The 25,554-nt window shown below is 39.0% G+C and overlaps 1 protein-coding gene across 3 annotated transcripts in view; it reads left to right on the top strand.

Annotated features, from left to right (window-relative positions):
* neur (E3 ubiquitin-protein ligase neur) overlaps window positions 1-25,554 on the top strand; it is a 143,447-nt gene that overhangs the window by 61,230 nt on the left and 56,663 nt on the right. The window contains exon 1 of one of the 3 annotated variants that reach the window (XM_033469041.2): window positions 20,573-21,332. The exons of the other annotated variants lie outside the window; for them this stretch is intronic. Within the exon in view, the coding sequence (XP_033324932.1) occupies window positions 21,017-21,332 (316 nt within the window). The 5' untranslated portion in view covers window positions 20,573-21,016. Of the gene's footprint in view, window positions 1-20,572; window positions 21,333-25,554 lie in introns of those variants that run through there. 3 annotated transcript variants of the gene reach the window in all.

Here is a 25,554-nt window from a genome sequence, read left to right as displayed (position 1 = left end):
ACGTAACAGTGATATTTTTGAGAAAAACGCTGTTCACCTTCACTTTAGAACGTCTGAAGAATGTTTACTAATTTTTCGGACCCGAAATAGTAACTAATTTAACCGTGACGGCCGTTTTAATTATCTAGTGTGCATGACACCTTGTGTGTAACATATGAAATTTTTAAGCAAGTTGTGTACAGTGAAGATTAACAATGTACGTAAATGATATTTTAATTTAAATAATTCCGTGTCCGAACACAGTTCAACGAATAATTCGCAAAGCTAATTTAATAAATAATAATCGTGTTAAAGGACGTAAGGGATATGTTTGTTAGAGAAATATGAAGAATATTATCAATAACCTTGCTATAACCTTGACATAACCTTGACATAACCTTGATATTAACCTTCATATAACCTTGATATGTCAAGGTTATGTCAAGGTTATATCAAGGTTATGTCAAGGTTATATGAAGGTTAATATCAAGGTTATATCAAGGTTATATGGAGGTTAATATCAAGGTTATGTCAAGGTCATGTCAAGATAATTGATAATATTCTTCATATTTCTCTAACAAACATATCCTTTACGTCCTTTAACACGATTATTATTTGTTAAATTAGCTTCACGAATCATTCGTTGAACTGTGTTCGGACACGGAATTATTTAAATTAAAATATCATTTACGTACTTTGTTAATCTTTACTGTACACCGTGCTTAAAAATTTCATATGTTACACACAAGGTGTCATGCACACTAGAAAATTAAAACGGCCGTCACGGTTAAATTAGTAAATATTCTTCAGACGTTCTAGTAAAGGAGAACAGCGTTTTTCTCAAAAATATCACTGTTACGTAGTAAAAAAAAATCCGGAGAGTTTTCGCTTCGTGATTTGTTCAATACTTCGAACGTGGCTCGAGTCCGTCCCGACCATCTGTCAAAGCCTAGTGCTGCCGGCTCTCAAACTTCGCGCCGTCACCTCTCATTGGTCAGTGTTTTCCGTTAATAACTCGTAAACAACGCCGCAGATTGCATTTTCGCAAAGGAAAAAGTTACTTCAAATGACCTCATCTACCCCTCATTTTCGGCTGTTAAAATAATTGTGGAACACCCTGTATATTATATATAATATATAATCTATATTATAGAGAATATATTATATATATTCTATATTATAGAATATATTATATACAGTCTATTTATTATTATAAGATATAATCGCAATACATTATTTTTGGCACGATTAGGTTCCCGTATATCTATAGCCACGGCATCGAGTGTTTAAAAGTACTGTTAGAAAACTGCTGATAAGGTGTTATCTTGTTTTTCTTGAATACCAAAAATCACAATCGTGAGATGTAAACGACACTGGCAGGGAACGCGAGAAGATCTGCAAGAAATTTATAGTTCAAAAGTTCGCGGACGAGTTAGATTCGCAATAGTGAAAGAGTTTCATTCAGTTCCCGGGGCCGAAACTTGTTCTCGTTCACGGTAAACAACTCCGCATCCTGCGTGAACGCCAAAATCCTTCGGAGCGGCTCGTGAAGCCGCATTGCCGCTTCGACGCCGAAGTCGATTCCGCTTTCGAGTTGCGGACCGTATCTCCGCTTCCTTGGTCGAGGCCGTCACACCGGGGCCCGTTTCTCAGGACATTGTTCGTTATTCAGTCGTCTCAGCTCGTTATACGTTGGTGTTCGCAGAATTTGGCTCTCGCTTCTGCACCGCGAACCCTCGTCGAGCCGATCAGCATCAGGATTACGGAACGCGTCGAAATTACGCGGTCCAAATTGTTTAATTTACGATCATCGCAATTGTAAAAATACGTTTAGGCAGAATTTATTCGACGGATCCGATTTATTCGATATGCACTCAGAGACGAAAGCTAAGAAACTTTGCATATCGTTAAGATTTAAGAAAAATTGATACTTTAACAAATATTAAAGTAAAAGTACATATCATAATGGATATTGTTTTATTTAGCATTATAGGACAAATGCAAAAAAATAATAGATATTAAACAAAATTTCTAAGTTAAAAGGAATAAGAAATAAAATTTAAATAGCACTTACAAAGTTACGAAATAGTGAAATTAATATTTTCATATGCAAGAATGTGCATCTGGGTAACACGTCCGTAACAGTATACTATGATAAAAAGAAATAAAACTCTAAATAAATTAATGCTTATTATTTTTACGAAATAGCTGGTTTTAGGGATCTGTAAATCTAGTGTTAACAACGATCTAGAACAATTAATTACTCCCTGAAATACACTAGAATTTCTAGACTCTAGACTCGAGAAGATAATAGGACGTTTGCTCAGTTTCCAGATTTGCTCAGTTGGTTAAATATCATGCAAATCTGTCGAGAACCACAAAATGCAATATTTAACAAGTCGTTTTATGTTGAATTTTCTCAGTTTCTACGAATCATTATAGAGATCTTTGATAAACCATGTGCAACACTTAAGATGATAATTTATTCGGAATTTGTCACAATCATTCGCAAATATACGATCTTTTTATTAAACTCAGTTCTGTCACATCGAACTGAGGATCTTTAAAATAGATTCTATAAAAATAAGAAAATGTTCTGTGAGTCAATTGCAAGGTATATAAGTATAAATAATAATGTATTCCTTTTCTTGGTAATCGTAAAGTCGATAATAATGTGATAACTAAACTGCACGGTTTTATACAAATCCAAAATTGTCTACGTTAATTGCAGATTACAGAAGATGCGTATAGACGTTTACTTTTTTTTTGTTAATAATTATAAGAGTTCAAAAGAATATAATAGAATTTTGAAATTCTCCAAATGCTCTAATTTTAAGGGTTGTGCAATCCTGCGATCGTTTCTGTTGTTTTCATTGTTTATGAGTCATGTTTGTGTCGAGGCTAACATAGCATATATGTATAATAACAGATCAGTTACAATTTATGTTAATTATTATTAGCATTATTATTATTATTATTATTATTACTATTATTGTTATTATTATTATTATTACCATTATTATTGTCATAATAATTATTATTATTATTACCATTATTATTATCATAATAATAATAATAATAATAATAATAATTACCATTATTATTATCATAATAATAATAATAATAATAATTACCATTATTATTATCATAATAATAATAATTACCATTATCATAATAATAATAATAATAATAATAATAATAATTACCATTATTATTATCATCAAATTAATAATTGCCATTATTATTATCATCAAATTAATAATTGCCATTATTATTATCATAATAATAATTATTACCATTATTATTATCATAATAATAATAATTATTACCATTATTATTATCATAATAATAATAATTATTACCATTATTATTATCATAATAATAATAATTATTACCATTATTATTATCATAATAATAATAATTATTATTACCATTATTATTGCTATTATAAACCATAATATTGATATTATTAAAATAATAATATTCCAAGGGAAGGGACGATCGCGGAAATTTGTTGATTCCCGGAAATTAGAATATCGTTTTCATTGGGCCTCGCGGATTCCGTGATTTGCATTCGCCCTCCCCCTCGTCTCATTCCCTGAATGGACAAACACGACCGTACTGTTTCCTCAAGGGCCTCCTAATTGCCTGTCCAGTAGAAAGGGCGCATTCGGGGCCCTCGTCTGGCAGCCCGTCTGTCTTCCCGAAATAAGAACCGGAGTAAAAGATTGTATTTTCGGTCAATGGCTCTGTCAGATGTACGCTGGTCTCTCCCCAGCCGAAGAAGGGGCGGCGGACTTGGAATGGATTGCAAGGGATGTCCTATAAAACTGCGGTTCTCATTTCGGGATCTCCGAGGGGCCGCGAGAACTCTCATTACCGCCTTCGTACTTCCAACGGCTCGACTACTCGAGTCGTTCTGCTTTTATCGTACTTCGTGTCACGATCAAAAGACGTCCACAACTTGCTGGATATCGTTATGCAAAATGGTAGGAAATTCTTAGGGCTTATGTCTGATCATTGTTTTAGGCACTTTTATTGTTTATGTCACCTTTTTTTTTTCATTTTTACCAACTGCATGCATTTCGTTTTTATTGCCTCACTGTTCGTGTTTACGTTATTATACCATTTAGGATATCATGTGCAGTATGCATTTATTTTGATAATATTTTTTTAACAAGACAAAAACAACATCGGCGTATTTTGTTGTTTAGGAGAGACATCTTTAATTTTTATATTATTACTCTGCTATTTTGTTCGTTTGTTTTTGCACAATTTATTGCCGGCAACATCGTTGATTCCAGCCACATTTTCAGCAAAATAAATAAGAAACGAGTGGATACGTTTTTTTAAGGGAAGCGATTTTAATTTGCACGAAGTGCGTTATTCTCTTATTATTACTCTGCTATTTATTCTTATCTTTGTAGACAAACTATCGTCTGTTTTGTGTCACACGTTAATTCCAGCAATATTTTCGGCAAAGTAAATAAGAAGCAGCGGATTTTTATGCAAAATAAAATGAAATAAAATAATATCTACTTATTAGGAGGGTGTCGAAATAATGTTCAACGGGAACCCATTAAGGATCGTTCGATCACAGAAACGAAACGAAACGAAACGAAAAGGTTGACAACCATGGATTCATAGTCCATCCCTTTTGCGACCCCATAGTAATCCGAGCCGACAATACACATCTAAAATGCCTGCGTCTTCTATATTTTCATGGGGGGTGCGCACGCGCCAGTCTCTCCGACTTCCTGCCATCCGCCTTGCTTCCGCTATTCCACATTATGCTGTATGCACGCATCCCCGCCGGCCTGCTTACCCCATAGGAAACGCATCTGCACTTCTCCGCGACGAGGGAGAGACAGATGCTGGATCCAGCACACCTTGGCGCGATGTAATTTACATTTATCGGCGAATTTTCGAGTAACGCCACTTGCGACTCGCGTGTCGCGTGACATTGTCCCTTTTACGGCGTTCGATCCATCGGGAAACGACCATGGTTGCACGTGGTGCCTAATGTGGATGCATCTGAAAACTGCATTTTCAACCCCTGGGTTTTCTTAAAATAGTAATATTTAGCAATATGGTAAAATTGGTAAACATTATCTTAACTAGGCTCATTGACAGACTGCAGACTTTTAAGACAAATATAAATTGTCCGCATTGATTGCAAGATTAATTCAATATATAAGAAGAAATTCTATTCTAAAATTTTAATTTATTAAATCAATATTATTCAATCATTTTACATGTCAGGAAATAATGGAACATAGTGGAGACTATCTAGATTTAAACGATCACATTTTTCTACACTTTTTACTTTGGGTCTATTGTGACCCAAGCGTACTAGTCATTTTCTTTCTGTCGAGCATCGCACCAGTACTGGGTTAAATAGTCATTGGAGAATCAACGATTTTGCAATACGTTCTGTCAAGACAATCTTTATGATCACAGTGAAACAAATAATGATTTATGCCTGAAATTTATCGCGTTATTTTTTGCTTATCGAGTGTCTGAAGAAAAAGGAAAATAAAAGGGAAATAAAATTGACGAGACAATGTGAAAAGAAAAGCATGCGGAACGTAAGTAAAAATTGCAATATAATGAAACGCGAATATGCTCTTTCGAAAATCCGTCTCCGAGCATCGAAAGATTTTCAAAGAGCAGCGTATCTGTACACAATAGGTGTGTGGAGAAACGATGAGAATATTAGAATATCCGGCATTTCATCTTCGTCCGGCAATCGTGCAGTATCTCTGAGAAACTCGCGATTGAAGAAAGTGCACGTGTTTCTACGATCATCTGACGATCCCTAGATTGGATCGTTACGCTTCCACGGTTAGGTATCGCGCTTTATGATTATCAAAACGGCATCGTATAGCAATCATTGTGCTATCCGTGTGCGGCTCGAATCGCGCACAATTTATACGGCGAGCGTAATCGCTCTGGAAGTGTCTTTCGCCAATGAAACGGGGCGCCGCGCCGTTCCGCTTGTATGTAATTAGCGCGGGGTTTCGCGACTGCGGTGAACCTTCGGGCCTCGTTCGATGCTAATAGTTCCGCACGGGTTCCGATAAGATGCAAATTGAAAGCACATGGATCGGCCGTTCGAGGCCCGCGTCCCTCGTTGTCTATTTTCTTAGCAGATTGAGATAGGATTGTCCGTGGAGAGGCGATAGGGGCCCGTTCGAACACGGAGATGATCTTCGCTGCACACCTGGTAATACCCGGCGCAATATTTAGCCTTGGGCCGATAATATCTAGACCGAAAGATAATCGGATTTGCCTCTAATATTTAGTCTGATAGATAATCGGATTTGTCCGTGATACGATAAATTCTTTCAGAAATGTCCGGAGATCGGAATTGAAACCGGCAAATCTGAGAATACTAAGACGCGATTCTTCGAGCCTCGCGACTCGTTTTCATAGAAACTCGAGGCAGTCGGCAAGAAAGGTCAGCGGCCAGCATGACGGTGTACATTAATAGCTAAGAAATAAATGCTAGAATAAAAACGATGACTTAATTTTTTTAATTTTATTTGTTTGCCACGATTCAAAGGCAATTCGGAGGCAATGCGACACGATACGAAGGCAATTCGGAGGTCACGTGAAATGATTTGAAGGCAATTCGGAGGCCACATGCAACGATTCGAAAGCAATTTGGAGGCCACATGCCACGATAAGAAGGCAATTCGGAGGCCACATGCCACGATTCGAAGGCAATTCGGAGGTTACATAACAAGATTCGAAGGCAATTCGAAGGCCACTTGACCCGATTCGGAGGCAATTCAGAGGCTACATGCCACGATACGAAGGCAATTCGGAGGTTACATAACAAGATTCGAAGGCCACTTGACCCGATTCGGAGGCAATTCGGAGGTCACATGCCACGATACGAAGGCAATTCGGAGGTCACGTGAAACGATTTGAAGGCAATTCGGAGGCCACATGCAACGATTCGAAAGCAATTTGGAGGCCACATGCCACGATAAGAAGGCAATTCGGAGGCCACATGCCACGATTCGAAGGCAATTCGGTGGTTACATAACAAGATTCGAAGGCAATTCGAAGGCCACTTGACCCGATTCGGAGGCAATTCAGAGGCTACATGCCACGATACGAAGGCAATTCGGAGGCTACGTGACATGATTCGAAGACAATTGGAAGGCCACGTGACACGATTCGAAGGCATTTCAGAGACCACGTGACACGATTCGAAGGCAATTAAGAGACCACGTGAAACGATTTGAAGGCAATTCGGAGGCCACATGCAACGATTCGAAAGCAATTTGGAGGCCACATGCCACGATAAGAAGGCAATTCGGAGGCCACATGCCACGATTCGAAGGCAATTCGGAGGTTACATAATAAGATTCGAAGGCAATTCGAAGGCCACTTGACCCGATTCGGAGGCAATTCAGAGGCTACATGCCACGATACGAAGGCAATTCGGAGGTTACATAACAAGATTCGAAGGCCACTTGACCCGATTCGGAGGCAATTCAGAGGCTACATGCCACGATACGAAGGCAATTCGGAGGTTACATAACAAGATTCGAAGGCAATTCGAAGGCCACTTGACCCGATTCGAAGGCAATTCAGAGGCTACATGTCACGATACGAAGGCAATTCGGAGGTTACATAACAAGATTCGAAGGCAATTCGGAGGCCACATGATACGATTTGAAGGCAATTCGGAGGTCACATGCCACGATACGAAGGCAATTCGGAGGTCACATAACAAGATTCGAAGGCAATTTGGAGGTCACGTACTTAGTATAATAAATTCTCCCCAGTTGACGCTCAGATTGTACACAAAAGTGGACAATTTGGGAAGAGGAGATACGATTATTCTAACCTTGCGGCTCGTTTTTATAGTTGTTGACAATCGGTAATTAAAGAAACGAGCCGCAAGGCTCGAATAATCGTATCTCCTCTTCCCAAATTGTCCATTTTTTTGCACAATCTGAGCATCAATTAGAGAGAATTTACTATACCTTGCAACTCCATAGTTTTTTCTACCTGTGGCTCACCCCCAAACAGACCATTTTGTGTTGTCTTCAGGAAATTCGTGTCGCGTGCCGCATCTCACGCTTGACCGATTCCGTCGACCCTTAGCACCCACGTAGCAATAAAAGACATAGGCATAGAATTAGCACAGAAAAATTTACAGCAACTCGAAATTTAGTATTTCCGGGAGAAATTACTGTACTTAGTCCGATAGGTAATCGGTAGACTGCAGATTTTTATGCAGACTAGAAATTGTCCATCACAGACGCAACGAATTAAAGCAAAACGAAAGTTTGTTTTCTTTCTTAATAGGTCCAATAGGTTAATAATAATATATAAGAGTATTCTAAAAGTCTTTCGATCTCTCCACTGTTTTGTGTTCCACTTACACGTTTTTCTCCTAAATGCATAAAATCCGTAATAAACAGTGAACAGTGGATTTTATGCATTTATGACGAAAATGAATAGAAGAAATATAATAGAACAGTATTCTCCACTTAATTAGGCTACCAAAGGTAGAAGGAAGTTTCCAATTGTCTACTTCCTACGACTGATGCAGACAATTTTTATTTTGCAACACATTTGTTAACATATGATGCGTTAATGTACACATGCATCGATAACATATTGATGACACTAATTTTTTACTAGTTCTCAAAATTCATTTTTACTCTAACATGTTTAACTACGATCTATAGGATACAACAAATTTTAACTTTTTATGCAGCTTCAGTTTCATTAATCGAATTACTTAAATTTTGTGGAAACTTGTGAAGTTGATTTTCAGCACTCAACTCGCATCGATCTCGCAAAATTTGTCCTATAAATGTTTTCTGTTGCAATTTTTTCTTCTATTGACTTGACCCTCGCCCTGCGGTAACCGGGTCACCTTGACCCAATGTATTAAAATGATCAGCTCGTTGATCAAATTTTCGTCAATTCAATTAAATAAATGGCTGTTACACTAGGTCAGAAGGACCAATAAATCTACGTGAAGTATCGTCAAAATTATGGTCCGAGAAATTGTCGAGTAAAGCTGAGGAATCGTCATAAACGTCGTGCGAGGGTTAAACGGTGCATTTCAATGAAATAGATCGTGTCGTACGATGCTTTTCAGGTGTCTAAATAAGCTCAGGTAAACGAGCGGTGAAGAAGACATCGTTATCCCACTAATTTCGCCGGCAACTTATTACGATATTACGTAATCTGGTGTTTAACGCGCGCTATTCGGGGCCAGGTTCCTCGATAACAATTCGTGGCGCGGCGAGCCGGCAGAAATGACCATTATCTTTCGCGGCGTTGGTCCCCGGTTTAATTGCCGGCGCGATAAAACGCTTTGCAAGTACACGCTCCCCGCGGAGCGGAGCCGAGCGGAGCGGCGCGACGCCTCGAGCGAGCGAGTGCGCGCGCGAGTAAACAAGCGAGGCGTGTCTCCGTTTCCTCGAGGTCGAGCCAGCCCCCGGATTTACGAGTTTCGCCATACCGTGTCTTCTGGAATTGCCGGAATCTCCGAAATTACGGGCAACGAGCGGCAGTTCCGCGTTTAAACGCCCCTTTTCCGTGGCTTTCCCTTCGAACGCGGGCGGCGGCCATTCCTGGAATAAACAGCACGGAAAACACCCTTGTCACTTACCCCGTGCGAGCCATTCTTGCAAGCGTCGCGCCACTTCTGCTGCGAAATAAAACGTCGAATGGTTTTCCAGTCTTACGTCTCGTTAATTTCAAATAAAAGTCGGAGACTTTTTATCAGTGGAGGATCGTAGTTGAACAGTAATCGATTGTTTCGTAATTACTTTTGCAATTGGCCACGAAAAGTAATCATGGTGATCGCAATTATTGATCGATTAATCGCAACGATTAATCATTTAACATGATTTTATATTAGTCGTAATCGTTAATCATTAATCAGATTATTTTTAGAGACGCTATAACTTTGATAGAGACGCTAAATAGCGTCAAAAATGCTAAATAGCTTCAAATGAAGTAGTTGTACTTGATTTTGCAAATTATTATTACTATTTAATTCAATTTAATTTGGTTTAATATAATTTAATTTGATTTAATTCGATTTGATTCGATTTGCTTCGATTTAATTCAATTTAATTCGATTTAATTCAATTTGATTCAATTTAATTCGGTTTAATATAATTTAATTTGATTTAATTCGATTTAATTCGATTTGATTCGATTTGATTCGATTTGATTCGATTTGATTCGATTTGCTTCGATTTAATTCAATTTAATTCGATTTAATTCAATTTGATTCAATTTAATTCGGTTTAATATAATTTAATTCGATTTAATTCGATTTAATTCGATTTAATTTGATTTAATTCGATTTAATTCGATTTGATTCGATTTGATTCGATTTTATTCGATTTGGTTCGATTTAATTCGATTTGGTTCGATTTAATTCGATTTAATTCGATTTAATCCGTTTTAATTCGTTTTGATTCGTTATAATTCGATTCAATTTGATTTAATTTGATTTAATTTGATTTAATTTGATTTAATTTAATTTGTTTAATATAAACGAATCGGATAGATTCCATTTTTCTACAAAAATTCATCATCGTAGAAACTGGACGCTTAATTCGATTTAGACGTAAAATTGAATTATTTCTAACAACATCATATATCATTAGACTGCGGATTTTATGCACTTATTACAAAAATGAGTAAGTCAAATTTAAAATTGTGAGAAGATCGAAAATGTACTTATGAATATTATTCTATGATTCCTTACTTGTTAAGATCATTAAAGAAATAGCGACATTTCTATTCGTCTTTTGTTTCTTAAAACCGATATTGCTTTTTATTTTCCATAAATATCCGCTGTCGTACACGTTAACACGGTGATTAAGACTTTCGAACTTCTTGGAAATGTCGAACTCGATCGACTCGATACGGCGAGGAAAACGGCAAGCAAAGTAGGTTCGGAACGAAAGGGAAATTTTCTAGTAAGCTTCAGAATCGGGAACACCGCGAGTGCATAAAATTCGCGGTCTAGTAATCGATCAAATTCGTTTTCGTCCGTATCCTCTGTGCAGGATGTTATTCATCTTTGGAAACATCCTGTACACATCCACGCCTACCTGTGTACCGCGAGGCGGCGAAACAATGGGAAGCATAATTCAAGTAGCTGGGTTTCCTATCAAAGTAAAAAACGAACGATCCTTTCGCAAGGTGTGTTCGCTTTCCCGTGGACGCTTGCGTTTGACAGATTTTCTCATGAGAAATGGGGAGCTGGTTTGCCATTTTAGCCAAGCGTTTCCTCTTTCGCTTCATTAGAACAGAAGCGAAGCCAGATGTTGCAAACAGCTTGCGTCGCCTTCAGCATAAATGGAACGTAAATCTCGAACGAAATTAACACCTCGAGAAACATTCGTCTGTTTTTCTATCCTATATACAACTCTCGCCCCGCGAAAGGTCCGCGATTTCTTTCTTCGCTTCTTTTCGTTCAGATTGTGAAACGTTTCCCTCGACATTTTTTGACACCGCTAGCGAAACAGAATTCGCCGACATCTGGGGAATATAACAAAATCCAAATAGAAATCAGTGAACTGAAGGAGAAATAAAATAAACGATAACGTTTTTGCTCTTCATACACAACGAGAGATTTAGTGTATTCCATGCATTTATGCATTTATTATAAAACAAAACTGCGCAAGGTCGAATACAGCCAAATAAATGCAGGGAAATTATTCAATGGTTGTTTTCAAATGCTCGATTGTTTCCGACTGATTAAAAATGTGAAGAATGGAAATGAATTTTCATGTAACTCCTATTGGCTACGATCGAGCTAAAAAAGTTTCATTCTGCATAATGATCGACGGAGTGCATATTCATAAATGAATTAATCATTGTAACACCAAATTAACACCTCGAGAAACATTCGTCTGTTTTTCTTTCCTATATATAACTCTCGTCCCGCGAAAGGTCCGCGAGTTCTTTCTTCGCTTCTTTTCGTTCAGATTGTGAAACGTTTCCCTCGACATTTTTTGACACCGCTAGCGAAACAGAATTCGCCGACATCTGGGGAATATAATAAAATCCAAATAGAAATCAGTGAACTGAAGGAGAAATAAAATAAACGATAACGTTCTTGCACTTCATAGACAACGAGAGATTTAGTGTATTCCATGCATTTATGCGTTTATTATAAAACAAAACTGCGCAAGGTCGAATACAGCCAAATAAATGCAGGGAAATTATTCAACGGTTGTTTTCAAATGCTCGATTGTTTCCGACTGATTAAAAATGTGAAGAATGGAAATGAATTTTCATGTAACTCCTATTGGCTACGATCGAGCTAAAAAAGTTTCATTCTGCATAATGATCGACGGAGTGCATATTCATAAATGAATCAATCATCGTAACACGTAACATTTCGCTTGGAATTGTTTAACGCAGGATCGTCGCAGGTACGAGCAAATAAATTTCCAGCACAATAGGTTAATGTTCCACGCATCGGTAAATTAATAAGACAGCGAGTCCGCGATTTCTCGGGCATTCTCAATAAGTCCTCGGACTCGTTAGCAACCGCGCAGCCGGCTAATTTCATTCTTCGTTAATCACGGTCTTGATTAGAATACAGTACGCACTTAGTATATGCCGGCGGTGCTTATAAGAAGGAATTACGCAATAATTGCATAAAATCGCGGATGCCAATTTTCCGTGGAACCGCCGCGCCGGTTTTACCGTAGCCGGCCATTATATTTCCAGCGTATGCGCATCGAAAACGGTGCATTGTTCTCTGCTGCACGTGAACGTGCACGCGACCCGGTGCATGCGTGATCATTAACGCGCGTGCGTAACTGTACGTCTGCTTGCAGACTGCATGCACACGTACAGAGCAACACAGGCACATCAGGCGGACACCTATCCTTCAGAAGTTTCGAGCACCATTCGGTCCTTGAAAATGTATGTGCTTCTTTCTCGCGGGATATTTACGGTGCGATTATATAATTTACAGAATTTTCTCGCTCGGCGCTTAACATTTTCCATCAAACAAGCGTCCGAGAGCTTCGAATCGTTTAAATCGGGATTTGCGTGTCATTAAAATAAACTTTCACGCAAACGATTGTTCGCTCGTTCGACTGTTTCGCGCAACGACGTGCGCACGGAAAACACGTTTCATTTTCTGCACGACAAAATCGCAGTTAAATCGTAGTTTTTAAATAATCAATTTTACAGTCGAGTACTTTGTTGATTTCTTTTTTTTTCTTTTTTGAAGAGGATGAGAAGTCGAGAACACTTTGCAGAGGGGAATAATATATTTGGAATAATCGATGCGTGCTCGACATTTTTTAAACGTCGAAGCGACTACATTATTTTACCGGAGAACAAATTTTTGCTGATTTTTAGCGATGTTCAACATAATATATGTCTAAAAAAAAAACAAATCCACCGAATTGGTTCTGTAAAAATGTATGTTTACAATCTCAATAATCGTAAATTACAAAATTCGTAACACCTCATTAATTTAGATCTGGAGATCGATCGATTTCCCGGTTTCGAATTATGTCAATTTTGCATGATTAAGATTCATCAAAGAAGAATTGTCAATGATTCTTATTATTCTTATTATTATTATTACTATTATAATTATTATTATGTTGAACTTTTGTGGACCAATTAAAGAGGCATTCGATACTAAATAAATAAAATAAACGAATAAATAAGATTGTTCAGAACGAGGATCGAAGTTCAACCATTGATCCCGTTCGCGACCTGTTTTCGTTTCGTCATTGGCGAGGAGAACAATATCTGCGGAAACCGATCGCCGGCGATCGAAAGTAACTTCGACGTAGCAAACGGTTCCTTTCAGTCCATGTAGAATCGTTACGCAAGAGGAACTTCGGCCCGGATAAAACGGAAGTGCGAAAGGAAGCCGCAGCTACGCCGTCATGAGCATATTTCCTATCCTCCGAGGACGTGACTCTGGCCCCCATTCCTCCTGTCAGATCCAGCTTTATGCTCTTCGAATGCAAAAGAAAATATTGCTGCCGCAGAATTCGCCGTTCAACCTTGTTCGAGAAAACCGACCGAATATCATACACCGGCTCGTTTTTTGCAACAGTCATTCTTACGGAGATCTTTATGGACATTCAGTTTCATTTATGTGCACATTTCAGAAGCAGTTTTATATTCCTGGCATAGTCTTCGAATATATCGTACATCATTTTTCTGTTTCTTGTGAAATAAAAATTAAAAGGTCAGGTTTTTCATGTTTCACGTGCACGCTGAAAATTTTATCGGCTCAGATAAGAAAGCTAAAAAAAGACAGGAGTTTTTTACGTTTTCCTTCGTTCCATTTTGTGGTAGCGAGAACAATATTTCTCCGAGGAGAGTCTTTTCAATTTTAATTGATTCAAATGGGTGCACTTCTCTGCGTAAATATTTTCCACCTTGCGTAACCTGTTAGTCGCCGAGGGTTTAAAGGGTAAGGACGGGGTTTAAGATTCCAGAAGAACCCTCCAAGGCACCACCGACCTGGAATTAAACGGAGCAAGAATGGTAGTTTCGATCGAAGGCCAAGGGTCATGTAATTCGAAGGGTCGATAATAAGGGTCGAAAAGCGTCGTCTTAGATGTTCTTAGATGTCTGGTGACCCGATGAACCATCCCCTATTTGAATGTCTGACCTTAACTTGTTGCTGCGGGACTAATCGATCTGTGCATATCCCTCGAATATTTTTAACATTTTAGCTGTAAAGTTGAGGTCTATTAATAACTTTGTTACATCTAAAAGAAATTTGATAATTTTCTTATGAATAATGATCGTAAGAAAACTGCCGTATTATATTTAAAATTGTGTGGATCAAATTGATATTGTCATTGAAGAATTTGTTAAGGATCTCTCGACTATCGAAGTTCAATTTTAATAACAATCGGAGACTAGGAAAACTTAATAATTTTCTTGTGAATAATAATCGTAAGAAAATGACTATTATATTTACAATTATGGTTAAAATTGATATCGTCATTGGAGAAATTATTAAGAATCTTTCGACTATCGAAGTTCGACATCGATGACAATCAATAGCTAGACAAACCAACTTTATATGAAATGATTAAAAGAAAAAAGAAAAATTAAATAAAAAAATAAAACTTAAATCAGTGAAAACAGGGGTGTTTCGATTTTTATCTCAGACAGATTCCAGAGAGAGGATTTCCATCGTAGTCAAAGCAATTGGGGGGCACCTAAATAATTGACTTTAAATTGGTTTAAATTTTCCTTAATCAACCGTATTCAAAAGTCCAGATTCTATGATCCCTCACGTGTTGTAGAATTAAATGCTTCGATTCTTTGATAAAACGGTGAAGAATGACACAGATTTGAACGCCGCGTGAATGTTTTTCATTAAACGTTTCAGAGCCCGCATTCACGGCATTTGGGAACAAGCTTGTTATGCACAAACCTTGGATAATTTGAATTTATTTAACTGTTACGGAAAGTGAGCGTGTTATAGGGGTACCTGTATGGAATTCGAGGAAATCGTTTTCGGTTGTCACACGCGTTCATTGAGCGCAGGTAAGAATTCACCTATCTAGCCTAAGATCTTTTTCAAGACCTCTTCTATTAGCTCGATCTTTCTACTTTCAACAACCCTCTACAATTAATGCAATATTTTATTTCTTATGGGTATAGCGTTCTTTAAATCCTGTGGAAATTATTTGTTCAATATAGAAAATATATTTGACCAATTTAAAAGTATAGTCTGAACCTATGTCACCAAAAAAACAAAATTGAAATCCAAAAGGATATTATTCCATAAATGAGACCACTGATGCGAAAACAATATTTATACAGAATTTTAATGAATAGAGTATCTTCAGCATTTAAACTGCAAAGAAAAGCCTAAAAATTAAACGATCTAAAAATTATATTATTACATGCATGTAAAGAGAAGAACAGCCAAAAATTAATTGTTACCGTGTACATATTCCTGTCTTCATACCAAACAACTTGCATTCGACATTTATTTTTTGCAAGAAAAATTAAGGTGATTCTGCATACTGCTTAGAAATTAGATTGTCCCATTTATTTAGGGCACAATTACAATATCAAATATAATTACAGAATAAAAATGACAAATGATTTTTTTTAATTTGTCAAGGATAGTAATTATTTTTATATTAGGGGATGGGATCCCACAATTACCCTCGATTCGTTCCTGGCAATGAACCGACCGAGACAAAAGCCCCGCGAAATCCTGCCAAAATTCTTCGCGCAATTAACTCCGTCTGTTGACGTCATCGCCATCGCTCTGTCATGGGACGAGAAACGCATCTCGAGTCCCATGGAAACACGATATTTCTACCGTTGTACTTCGATCCTGTAACTCGAAGTGGCAAACCAAAACAAGCCTCGGCCGTCACGGTGTACAGCTCGGAGGCTCTTTGCATTGTTAGTTGCAACTGCAATTTCGTGTTCACAGAATTGTTTCGGCTACCGCGATCTGAATTTCATTGGGCCAATAACGATGCGGTGATAATGCATATTATCGCCGTTTGTAATTAGGAGCAATATAGTGCAATCTTCTTTCCTGCACAGGGTGCATCGAAATATTAAATTCATTATTTGCATAATGCAATATTTTATTATTAACACTTTATCGGCCGGCAGTTTCCTATAAAATAGTTCTTTTAAGATCGGTGATCAACAGTTCGGAGTTTCGTTAAATAATATTCGTGAGCAACAAATATTTCATTCACAATTCAACAAACTATTTGAATTCATATTATGTAACAACTTCTTCTGATGTTTTTATTTTAGTGAAGATTGTCGAGCTTTGTTTATACACGGTAGAGTTATTGAACTATTAACAGTTAATAAATATATATATATATATACATATATACATATAGACTGCGGATTTTTATGCAAAATAAAAATTGTCCAAGCCATGAATTATATGAAACTTAAGTCCGATAAAAACGTCTTTCCTCTTTTTGTCATTTTAATAAGTTGCTCGCGTTAGAAAGATGTTCTTCAATATGTATATATATATATATATATATATATATATATATATATATATATATATATATATATATACATATATACATATATATATTTAATGTCTAGATTGCAGATTTTATGCACTTTTGACAAAAATAACTGGAAGAATTGAAGAACATCTTTCTAACGCGAGCAACTTATTAAAATGACAAAAAGAGGAAAGACATTTTTATCGGACTTAAGTTTCATATAATTCATGGCTTGGACAATTTTTATTTTGCATAAAAATCCGCAGTCCAGAGATATCGCTCCGTTTGCTTCGTAACAATAAATAAATTGTAAACGCAACGACGCAGATTACGAAAATGTGAAGATGGTAACGGACAAAAATCAGGAACGTTGTCAAGAATTATGTTCGTTTCCATTGGCGTCATACTTACTCATGCATCGGCGTATCGCCGGTAGTTCTGGAACTTTATATCGCGGAGTGCGGCTACAACGGCAGTGAAGACACAGTAAAACTGCGAAAATTTATGATTGGCCCGGGCGATACGGAAATATGTAAATAGAGTCGTAGAAACAACCTGGGTAAAATATGGAGAGGATTCTGCGTTGAGAACGGTCCAAATGGCAACGCCCGTGATCATGAATAATGCAGACGGTGGGAAGAGTGCACGCGAAGATATCTAACGTAAGTAGAATTTGGAGTTCGTGAAATTCACCGGGTACACCGGAATTCACGCCTACCAACTTAAATTTGATTAAACGAAGCGAAACAAACAACTCTTAATGCAAGGTAAAACACTCGTTGGAATGGTCGAAACGCAGCTTCGTGTTGGACAATGGAGTCGCGAACTTAATCTTTCCTTCGACGAATAAACAACGTTCATTTTCTGTGGATTGTTCCGGCGTTTATGCCGTCCGCTCGTTGCTTTCGTATCGTTCATTTGTGAAACGATTCCATGCTCTTTTAATTTCCACAGAAAAAGTATTCCGATTCACGAAACAAATTTTCTCCGTCATTTGTAAACAACCTGCATCGATTAGAATTCGGGACGCCACTGTCTGCATAGGTATTTAACACTAGAGATACATTTATCAGTTATGTATTTAATTTATATGTTACTTACGGCAAATGTTACAATAAAACTTGTTAAAAATCAGAATAAATGTGTTATTGTTGATTTTATAAACTAATATAGAACAGCTGTCTTTTGTGCTCCGTAAATTTAGCGTTAATTCGTACGCAAAATTTAACATTTACCCAAGATACCTGAAAACACTAAATACATAACAATAATAATAATAATAATAATAAAAATGTTCAGCTAGGATTTAACCCTTTGCACTCGGCGAATTTTCGCTGACCATCTACCAAAAACTGTAATATATTTATTAGTGAACTGATAAGCAATGCTTTAAGGAAAATATAAAATGTTAGAAATATAAAAATTGTTAATTTTTAAAGTAGCATAATAGTTAATCGATCGTAGGACAGAAAGATCTGTCAGTCGAGATTGCCAACAAGATTAGAATCGACCGCGATAATTCATCGTGCATGAAAATTAAATTCTACTTAACCCCTTCTCATCGAAGCCGATTTGTTTCCGACGAAGATTGCGTAACAGGAGAGGCAGGTGAACAGCGGATACAGGATATAAAATTAATGAAAGCTCGGGTTGTAAATTCGTTATGATCATAAAAGATGTCGGAATAACTACAAAAACATTAGCGAATTTTAGGGTTAATGTGCACTGAGTTAAAATGACTGGAGATCTGTAATGGTCGAACCGAATTGCTTCTCTTTTGACCCCTTTGACATACAAAGACGATAGGAATACGTTTTGTGTTGCTAATACCGCTGTAAACGTTGATATGAGATAACCATTTAGAATATCACATGCTTGTACAAATGATAAATTAAAAAGTAAATAGTATCTTTCACCGGATCAGTTTCACGAATTTTGCATAATTCGTACGTCAAGGGGTTGAAGTACCTTGTTTTTCTCATCTTACTCAATGTTAGACTCGCATTCTTGTAAATGTTGCTTAAAAATGTAACCCTTACGGTAAAATTGTAAATTTTAATATTTGCATTTAATATTTTTAAATGAATATTATAAATTCGAGATATAAATTAATGCAAAGGATCTAATATATTCAAGCTTAACGTAGGAGTTGACAAATTAAGAAAGGACCTCGGTCAAGCAAAATTGCATTTCTCTTAACACTTTATTCATTAGGAGCCTGTTCGTAGGATTTTTAATGGTCGAACTATTTGTAAGAGAACCTCAATAATTTTCTTTTAATTTCCGAAAATTTTGTTGCAATAATTTTATGTTATGTCGAACCAATAAACAACTTATTGGATTATGGATAAATTATTATCGCTTTAGACTAATTTTTTTAAATTTACAACTGTTTTCAGTTGAAAATGATTATTAGAAAATCGCCGGTAGATAAAGTAGATGCCTGAAGTTATCCCGTTTTCTCAGATTAATCTTCTTATAATAATAAAAAGAAATAAATTATCTTTCTAAATGTTCCTTCGAAAACGTAATCCTATGATAAAAATCTACTATTTCTATAACCATCGTAAACATACTATTAAAACAAAGAATAACGCAAAGGGTTCTTAACCCTAAAGTCACTTACATATTTGATTACCAACAAAGTTAACCGAAAATGAGACAAAGACCTGTACACCAAAATCTAAAGGAAGGGTCAGTCTCAAACCGTAGTAAAATCGAGGCTCACCGCTGCCGAGCGATCGCTGATCAACCAGTTAGGGTAGTGGAGCCGGTTACCGTGGCGTGATCAAGTGCTGTGCCTTTGCTTTATTTTCGGGCATAATTAACTTTACGTTTATCGACTAAGACACGTTAAATTGTTCTATTCTCTTGCATTGTTTATGCATTAATAAAAAAAACATTTACTATATCTCATTCGATGAACACGAAGTTAATTATTCCCGAGAACAAACCAAAGAAACAACAATTGGTCACTCCACAGTAACCGGCTCCGCTACCCTTACTCTCGATCAGAAAAAAACAACGTGCCGTCTGGTGATCCACACCGGCTTCCGGTAGCATCGAAAAATCCCTGGTCAAGCTCCATCCCGATTCAGCCGAAACTCGCCGCTCGAAAACCGTTTCCTCCCTGGTTCGGTGGTGGAAACATCCTCGTCGAACCAACACACGCGTGCATACGCGTCGCGATCGCCGGGGGTGGGGGTGTGTTGGCGCGAGGGAGGGCGGCAGCCGAAAAGAGTAAAAAAGAGAAAGAAAAAGAGAGTAATCGCGTCTAGCAGGATCAATGCTCGTGCAGTCGGCGACCAGTTCGAATTTCCAACCCCGCGCGCCTCTCCGGTTCGGGAGAAGGCAGCACAGCACGGTCCACTCCGGCCTCCCCGCGTTGGCGCACGGGGTGGCCCGGTGTGTCGGTGGCCAGGTAAGGGGCAGCTGTCCACCAGGTGCCAGTCGCCCCTCCACGCGCCACCGCTGTCGCTGCACGGGCCTGGTGGGGATCCGGCCGCCCCGATTGGTCGGTGGCTCGCGCGCGGCTCCGGCGATACTCTGCCGCTCGGCCGAGGAGCAGTCAGTCAGTCCCTGGCCGGTCGAGGGGCACGTAGGCGCTTCGTACACGCTCCGTACACGCGCGTGTTCCTGCTCGCGTATCTCGTGTCTCTCGTCTCTTCGTGTCACGCGATCACCTCAGCAACCTCCCACGACAACGAGAACAATCATCAGTCTGTCAGTAATCGAGTGTGTGCAGGGAGAAGTCAAGCTCTCTCTGCCCAACGAAACCCACCCCTAGGAACCAACGTCCGCGGCGTCGACAGTGTGCTCCATGTGCCATCAGTGAAACAGCCGGTGTTACCGGGAGACAGGACGCGAGGTCTTGTTCGGAATTTAATTTGCCACCCCCGCCTTCGTACCCCTAGCTCTCTCGCCATAGCTCCCGCTATCGGTCTCTTTCTCTCGAACTCGTACCGTCCCGACCCCCGGATTTCTGCGGCTGCTCTCGTCACCTCGAGAGCACCACGGCTACATTTATGGGGGTGTCCGGAGAGTGCGCGGTCAAGGGCAGCAAAAGCCACCCCTGTCACTGCTGCACTCGCGTCGTCAGCCCCGCCGGCGCGAGCCTGCAACAACAGCAGCAGCACCACCATCACCACCACCATCACCATCATCATCACAACGAGGCGCACTTCGCGCACCACCACCACAATCATCACCACCTCCCCAACGGAAAGAATAACCCGGCCGGCGAGGTGCAACAACAGAACAACAACACCGACAGCAACATACTCGCACCCCTACGCAACAAGATGAAGGTGCTCAAGAAGCTGAAACGCAAGATGGGCCTAGGTGAGCCACACCCCCGCACGTTATTTCTCTCTGTTTCAACCCCCGTTTCGCGTAACCCAACATTCCTACGGGGCTTGCCCGGTCTCTGCGCGAGGTTCCGGCCGGGGAAACGATGTGCTCGTTCTTTTCGGTTACCGCTCCACGGATTACGAAACCGAGGCTCGCGACACCCCGCCGCTAATTTTTGAAGGCCTCAAGGGTGCCTTTTTGTTCGAGACGCGCCGCTCGCTACGGCGATCTTTCGAGGGCTGCTGCTTCAGTCTTAAAGGGTTGGGGATCTTGATCTGGGTGAGAGTCTACGAGGATTTGAGATTGGGAAATATAATTTTTTTTAGATCAGCTCATCGCCTGTTTGGTTATCTAGATAGTTTTCAGCCTGTTGCAACTAACCCCTGAATAATATCATAGTACGTTATGTGCAAGACTCGATAACTTTTACAAACGAATTGCTCGCATGCAATTGAGAAACCTAAGGGTGGCTAACCGACCGCCCCTGAATAATCATAAAGTAGTACAGTTTAATCGTGATGATATCTAGATTTAATTCTATAATAGATTCATTACGTACAAATCTTTCAAAAACTAATTGTTCGTATTAGTTAGTAATTGGCAAAACAAGGGGTGGCTAACTACTCCTAAACTATACAGCAGCAACTGCGGCGTCTAGCTGCAAAGATTTATAGATTTATTCCCGTAGCAGCCCCTCCGTTGCGTGCAAGACTTAATCAGTTCTAGAAACGAACCGTTCGTATTATTTTTCAATTGACAAAACGAGGGGTGGCCATTGGATCGATGGGCCAGCAATTCGCGTTTCCTTTGAGCGCGAAAGGCCAGTCTTCCCATAGACGATTACCCGTTTAAACTCGTAGACCACTTTGTGTCGCGACCGGCGCTGACATAACACGCGCATTGAAGTCACCTTTGAAATTAAGCTGCCAGTAATTTCTTTATGGAACCGGTCTTGGCTGGTTCGCCTACGAAACCGACGAGGGGTGGCCGCCGCCATCGGCTGCTTTGTCGCACAGGGAAATATGTATAGGTACGATTTAGGTGTACCCACATTAGGGTGGCTCTTATTTACACTTGATGAAAATCGTGTTACAAAATTATTTTTGTGACACCCTCTAGGACCGGTCCAATTAATAAAAAAAAATAATCTGCAGAAAGATAATCGAAACAATATAGAACAACAATATATACAATAACAATATATACAATAGATAATCAAAACTTCAAAATCGAGATAGAAAATTTCTGATTTTTTCGGACTGCTTGTTCATTTTTTTAAGTACGATGAGGAGTTATCAATTATACCGCAGATTTTCACGCAAATTAAACATTGTCTACATCGATTGCCAAACATATGGGAGACATGTGCTGTTCTTCTCCTTTCTTAAATAACATTAATGAGTTAAAATTAATGCACGAATGTATTTAATTCCTTTCAATCTCTTCACTGTCTTATATTTCGCCGTTTCATTTTTCTCGCGAATGCATAAAATCCGCAGTCTAATAATAATACATAAAAGGTCCGATCAGACATTCAAATTTTATGTAACATATTTTTTTGTATAATGAATAATTTAGAAGATGTTCAATAGATATTTAATTTACAAGCATTCAACGCGAATCATTCTAATGTTTAAATTTCAAATTCCGCACAGATTGTTTTTACTACTTGAGACCATTTTGTAGGGTGCAGCAAAAAAAGGAGGATTCAGAAGTCGAAAATAAGAGGCACCCCGTTGTACATACGCACCGTGTTCGGTGTTGTAACACTACCGCTGTAACGTTCGTGGCTCTCACGCGTGTAACGTTTCGTGTGTAGGTGCGCCCAGCGACACGCCGCCGCCGCGCCGGTGCATCGTGCTGAAAGACTGCACCGAGACGATTTTTGCATCGGCGGGTTTTTCGTCGCTCGGGCTGGATTACCGGCCCCGCGGAAATGAATATTTACGGGCCGATCGAAAAGTCCGCCGCCGCCGGCTGCGCGGACCAGACGAGCTCGCGAAACGCACCTGGTGCATACAAAATATTCCTGCACTTTGTTTAGCAACATTCGTATCGAAACATTTGCCATCAAAGATCTTGAACTGTTGATTGTGCATCGTCAGCCGGTTAGCGCTCCCCGAAAATAGTTGCGGCAAAGACATTTTTTTCTTTTTACATTTCAGTACAACGAGCGCGTGTTGCACATGCAACTTTTCACGATCGAAAGAAATGCATTAGCTTGTATTCGATCGTCGTGACGATTTCACGGTCTCCGAATCTGGAAACGAGCTTAACGGATTGTACATCTTCACGCGAACTCGGAAGCAAGAATTAATTTGAGATTGATTACTGTACTGCCGATCTTTGTGCAAATCCTTATTTTTATTTTACGAAAATTATTTATTTATTACAGTAAAGTTTTCTGCGTCAACAAAAAGATTGTTTATCGTAGAAAGAAAATATAAAATGATGTTAGACCGTTTTAATTGACACGTCCTCTTGCATTTGAAGAATCTGCACGGCATAAATTCGTTAGACGCTTGTTAATCCTCGCTTGAATCCTTTTATTGTTTTATCGACTTCCTTTTATTTTGATGACGTAGAACGTGAGATATGTTGCTTTTCGAAGGCCTGCAGCTAGATACGCAGACATCGACTTCTGCGTGGAACACATCTTGCTAACATCTAGAAGCTCGCTTTCTCTTTTCTTCTCGTCCAAGTTTCTATGAAAATGAATCGAATCGATTACAAAATTGTAGGCACAGTCGGCAAGAGGCCTCCGCGAGAGCAAACGCGTGGTCTCTTCGTCGGGAACATTGTAAGCAGATTCGTGAAAAGTATGACGGCCCCGTTTCGCCGGTGCCTCTTCAAAGGCTTGATAACCTCGAGATAAAATCACGGTTCTGCCTCCAGTAAATTAGAATCTGTCTCCAGGTAGCTTTGTCGGGGCTCGATCGCCTCGTTACCTCGTGGACACACACGTTATCCGCTGGTTTTTATGGTGTTTGATCTTCTCTTTTCGGCGCACATTCTTTAGTCGCCTTTGCCACCGGTAACTGAGTTATGTGCGCCAGCAAAGGGAGCATATATGTACAGCCAGAACGGCGAAGATACATTGTAACACTTGATATTTCTCAGTTTTTGAAATCATTGGACCCGTAAGAGCATTTCTCGTCCATCGTGTTCATCGTCGTGTCGTTAACGTAGCTAACAATCAGAGATTTTATACATTTGCGATGAAAATGGGCGGAGAGATGAAGAATTCGAGAATTTTTGATATTGATTATTTGATTTTCTACTTTTGATTTGTATGTTATCTCACTCGTAATCTTCAAAATTGTTTCGAATTTCGATAGAATTTTTATATTAACGCTTTGTCTACTGGCAGTTTTTTTTTTGTATAACAAAGATCAGCAGTTGAGTATTGTTTTAAGATATCGTTCAAAAGCGACAGCAATTTCATCAATAATTCAGCAGATTATTTGTACAACTATAAGGTAATGATTTCTTCTGAAATTGTTATTTAAAACAAAATTATCGAGCTCTATTTACATCGCGAAGCCTGTTAACCCCTTGTCGTACTTTGACGAGTCGTGAAAATTTCTAGTAATAACTTATTGAGTATAGATGTTATCTTGTTCATTAAAATTGCAATAATCTCTTGTCATCAATATTTAAGCATTCAAGTAAATTTAGGCCTTTTTTTTCTAAGAAATTATTGCAATCGAAAAATTTCGAATCGCGGTACCTGCGAAAAAAATGCTATTGTCAACGGGTTAATCGGCTTCCGGTAAACGGGGTGTTAAAACGCGAGCCGAACATTGTCGAGATAACTCGATATTGGAATCGGGCGTTTTCTTCTGAATTCGATTTCGAACAAGCGCGAATCGCGTTTTTTCTTCGGGAAGCGGGCCTGATAATTGAATTCAACCCTTAAAACACGTATTTAAAGGTTCGCGTAACGGCGGCGGAGGGGTTGCGGAGGCGTAGCCGGCGTGATCGTTAAAAGCGCGCCGCTTCTTTTATTTTTAATCGCAGTTTTCCCACGTAGCCTCGAAGTGAAAGGTTCTCTCGAGATAAAATAAAAACAGCCGATGACGCGGCAGGTGGCATAAACGCGCGTTGCCTAGCGCTAAACACCGGGTACGAACGAACTCTAACGCGTTTTAAACCTAACAACGCCGTCTCTCCTTTCGAACCCTCGTAAAAATCGCAGCACCGATTTCCCGAT

The sequence above is a fragment of the Megalopta genalis genome, chromosome 15, assembly GCF_051020955.1.
Source record: "Megalopta genalis isolate 19385.01 chromosome 15, iyMegGena1_principal, whole genome shotgun sequence".
Classification (NCBI taxonomy): domain Eukaryota; kingdom Metazoa; phylum Arthropoda; class Insecta; order Hymenoptera; family Halictidae; genus Megalopta; species Megalopta genalis.
The sequence above is the reverse complement of the archived record's forward strand: the minus strand, read 5'-3'. Positions and strand labels throughout refer to the sequence as shown.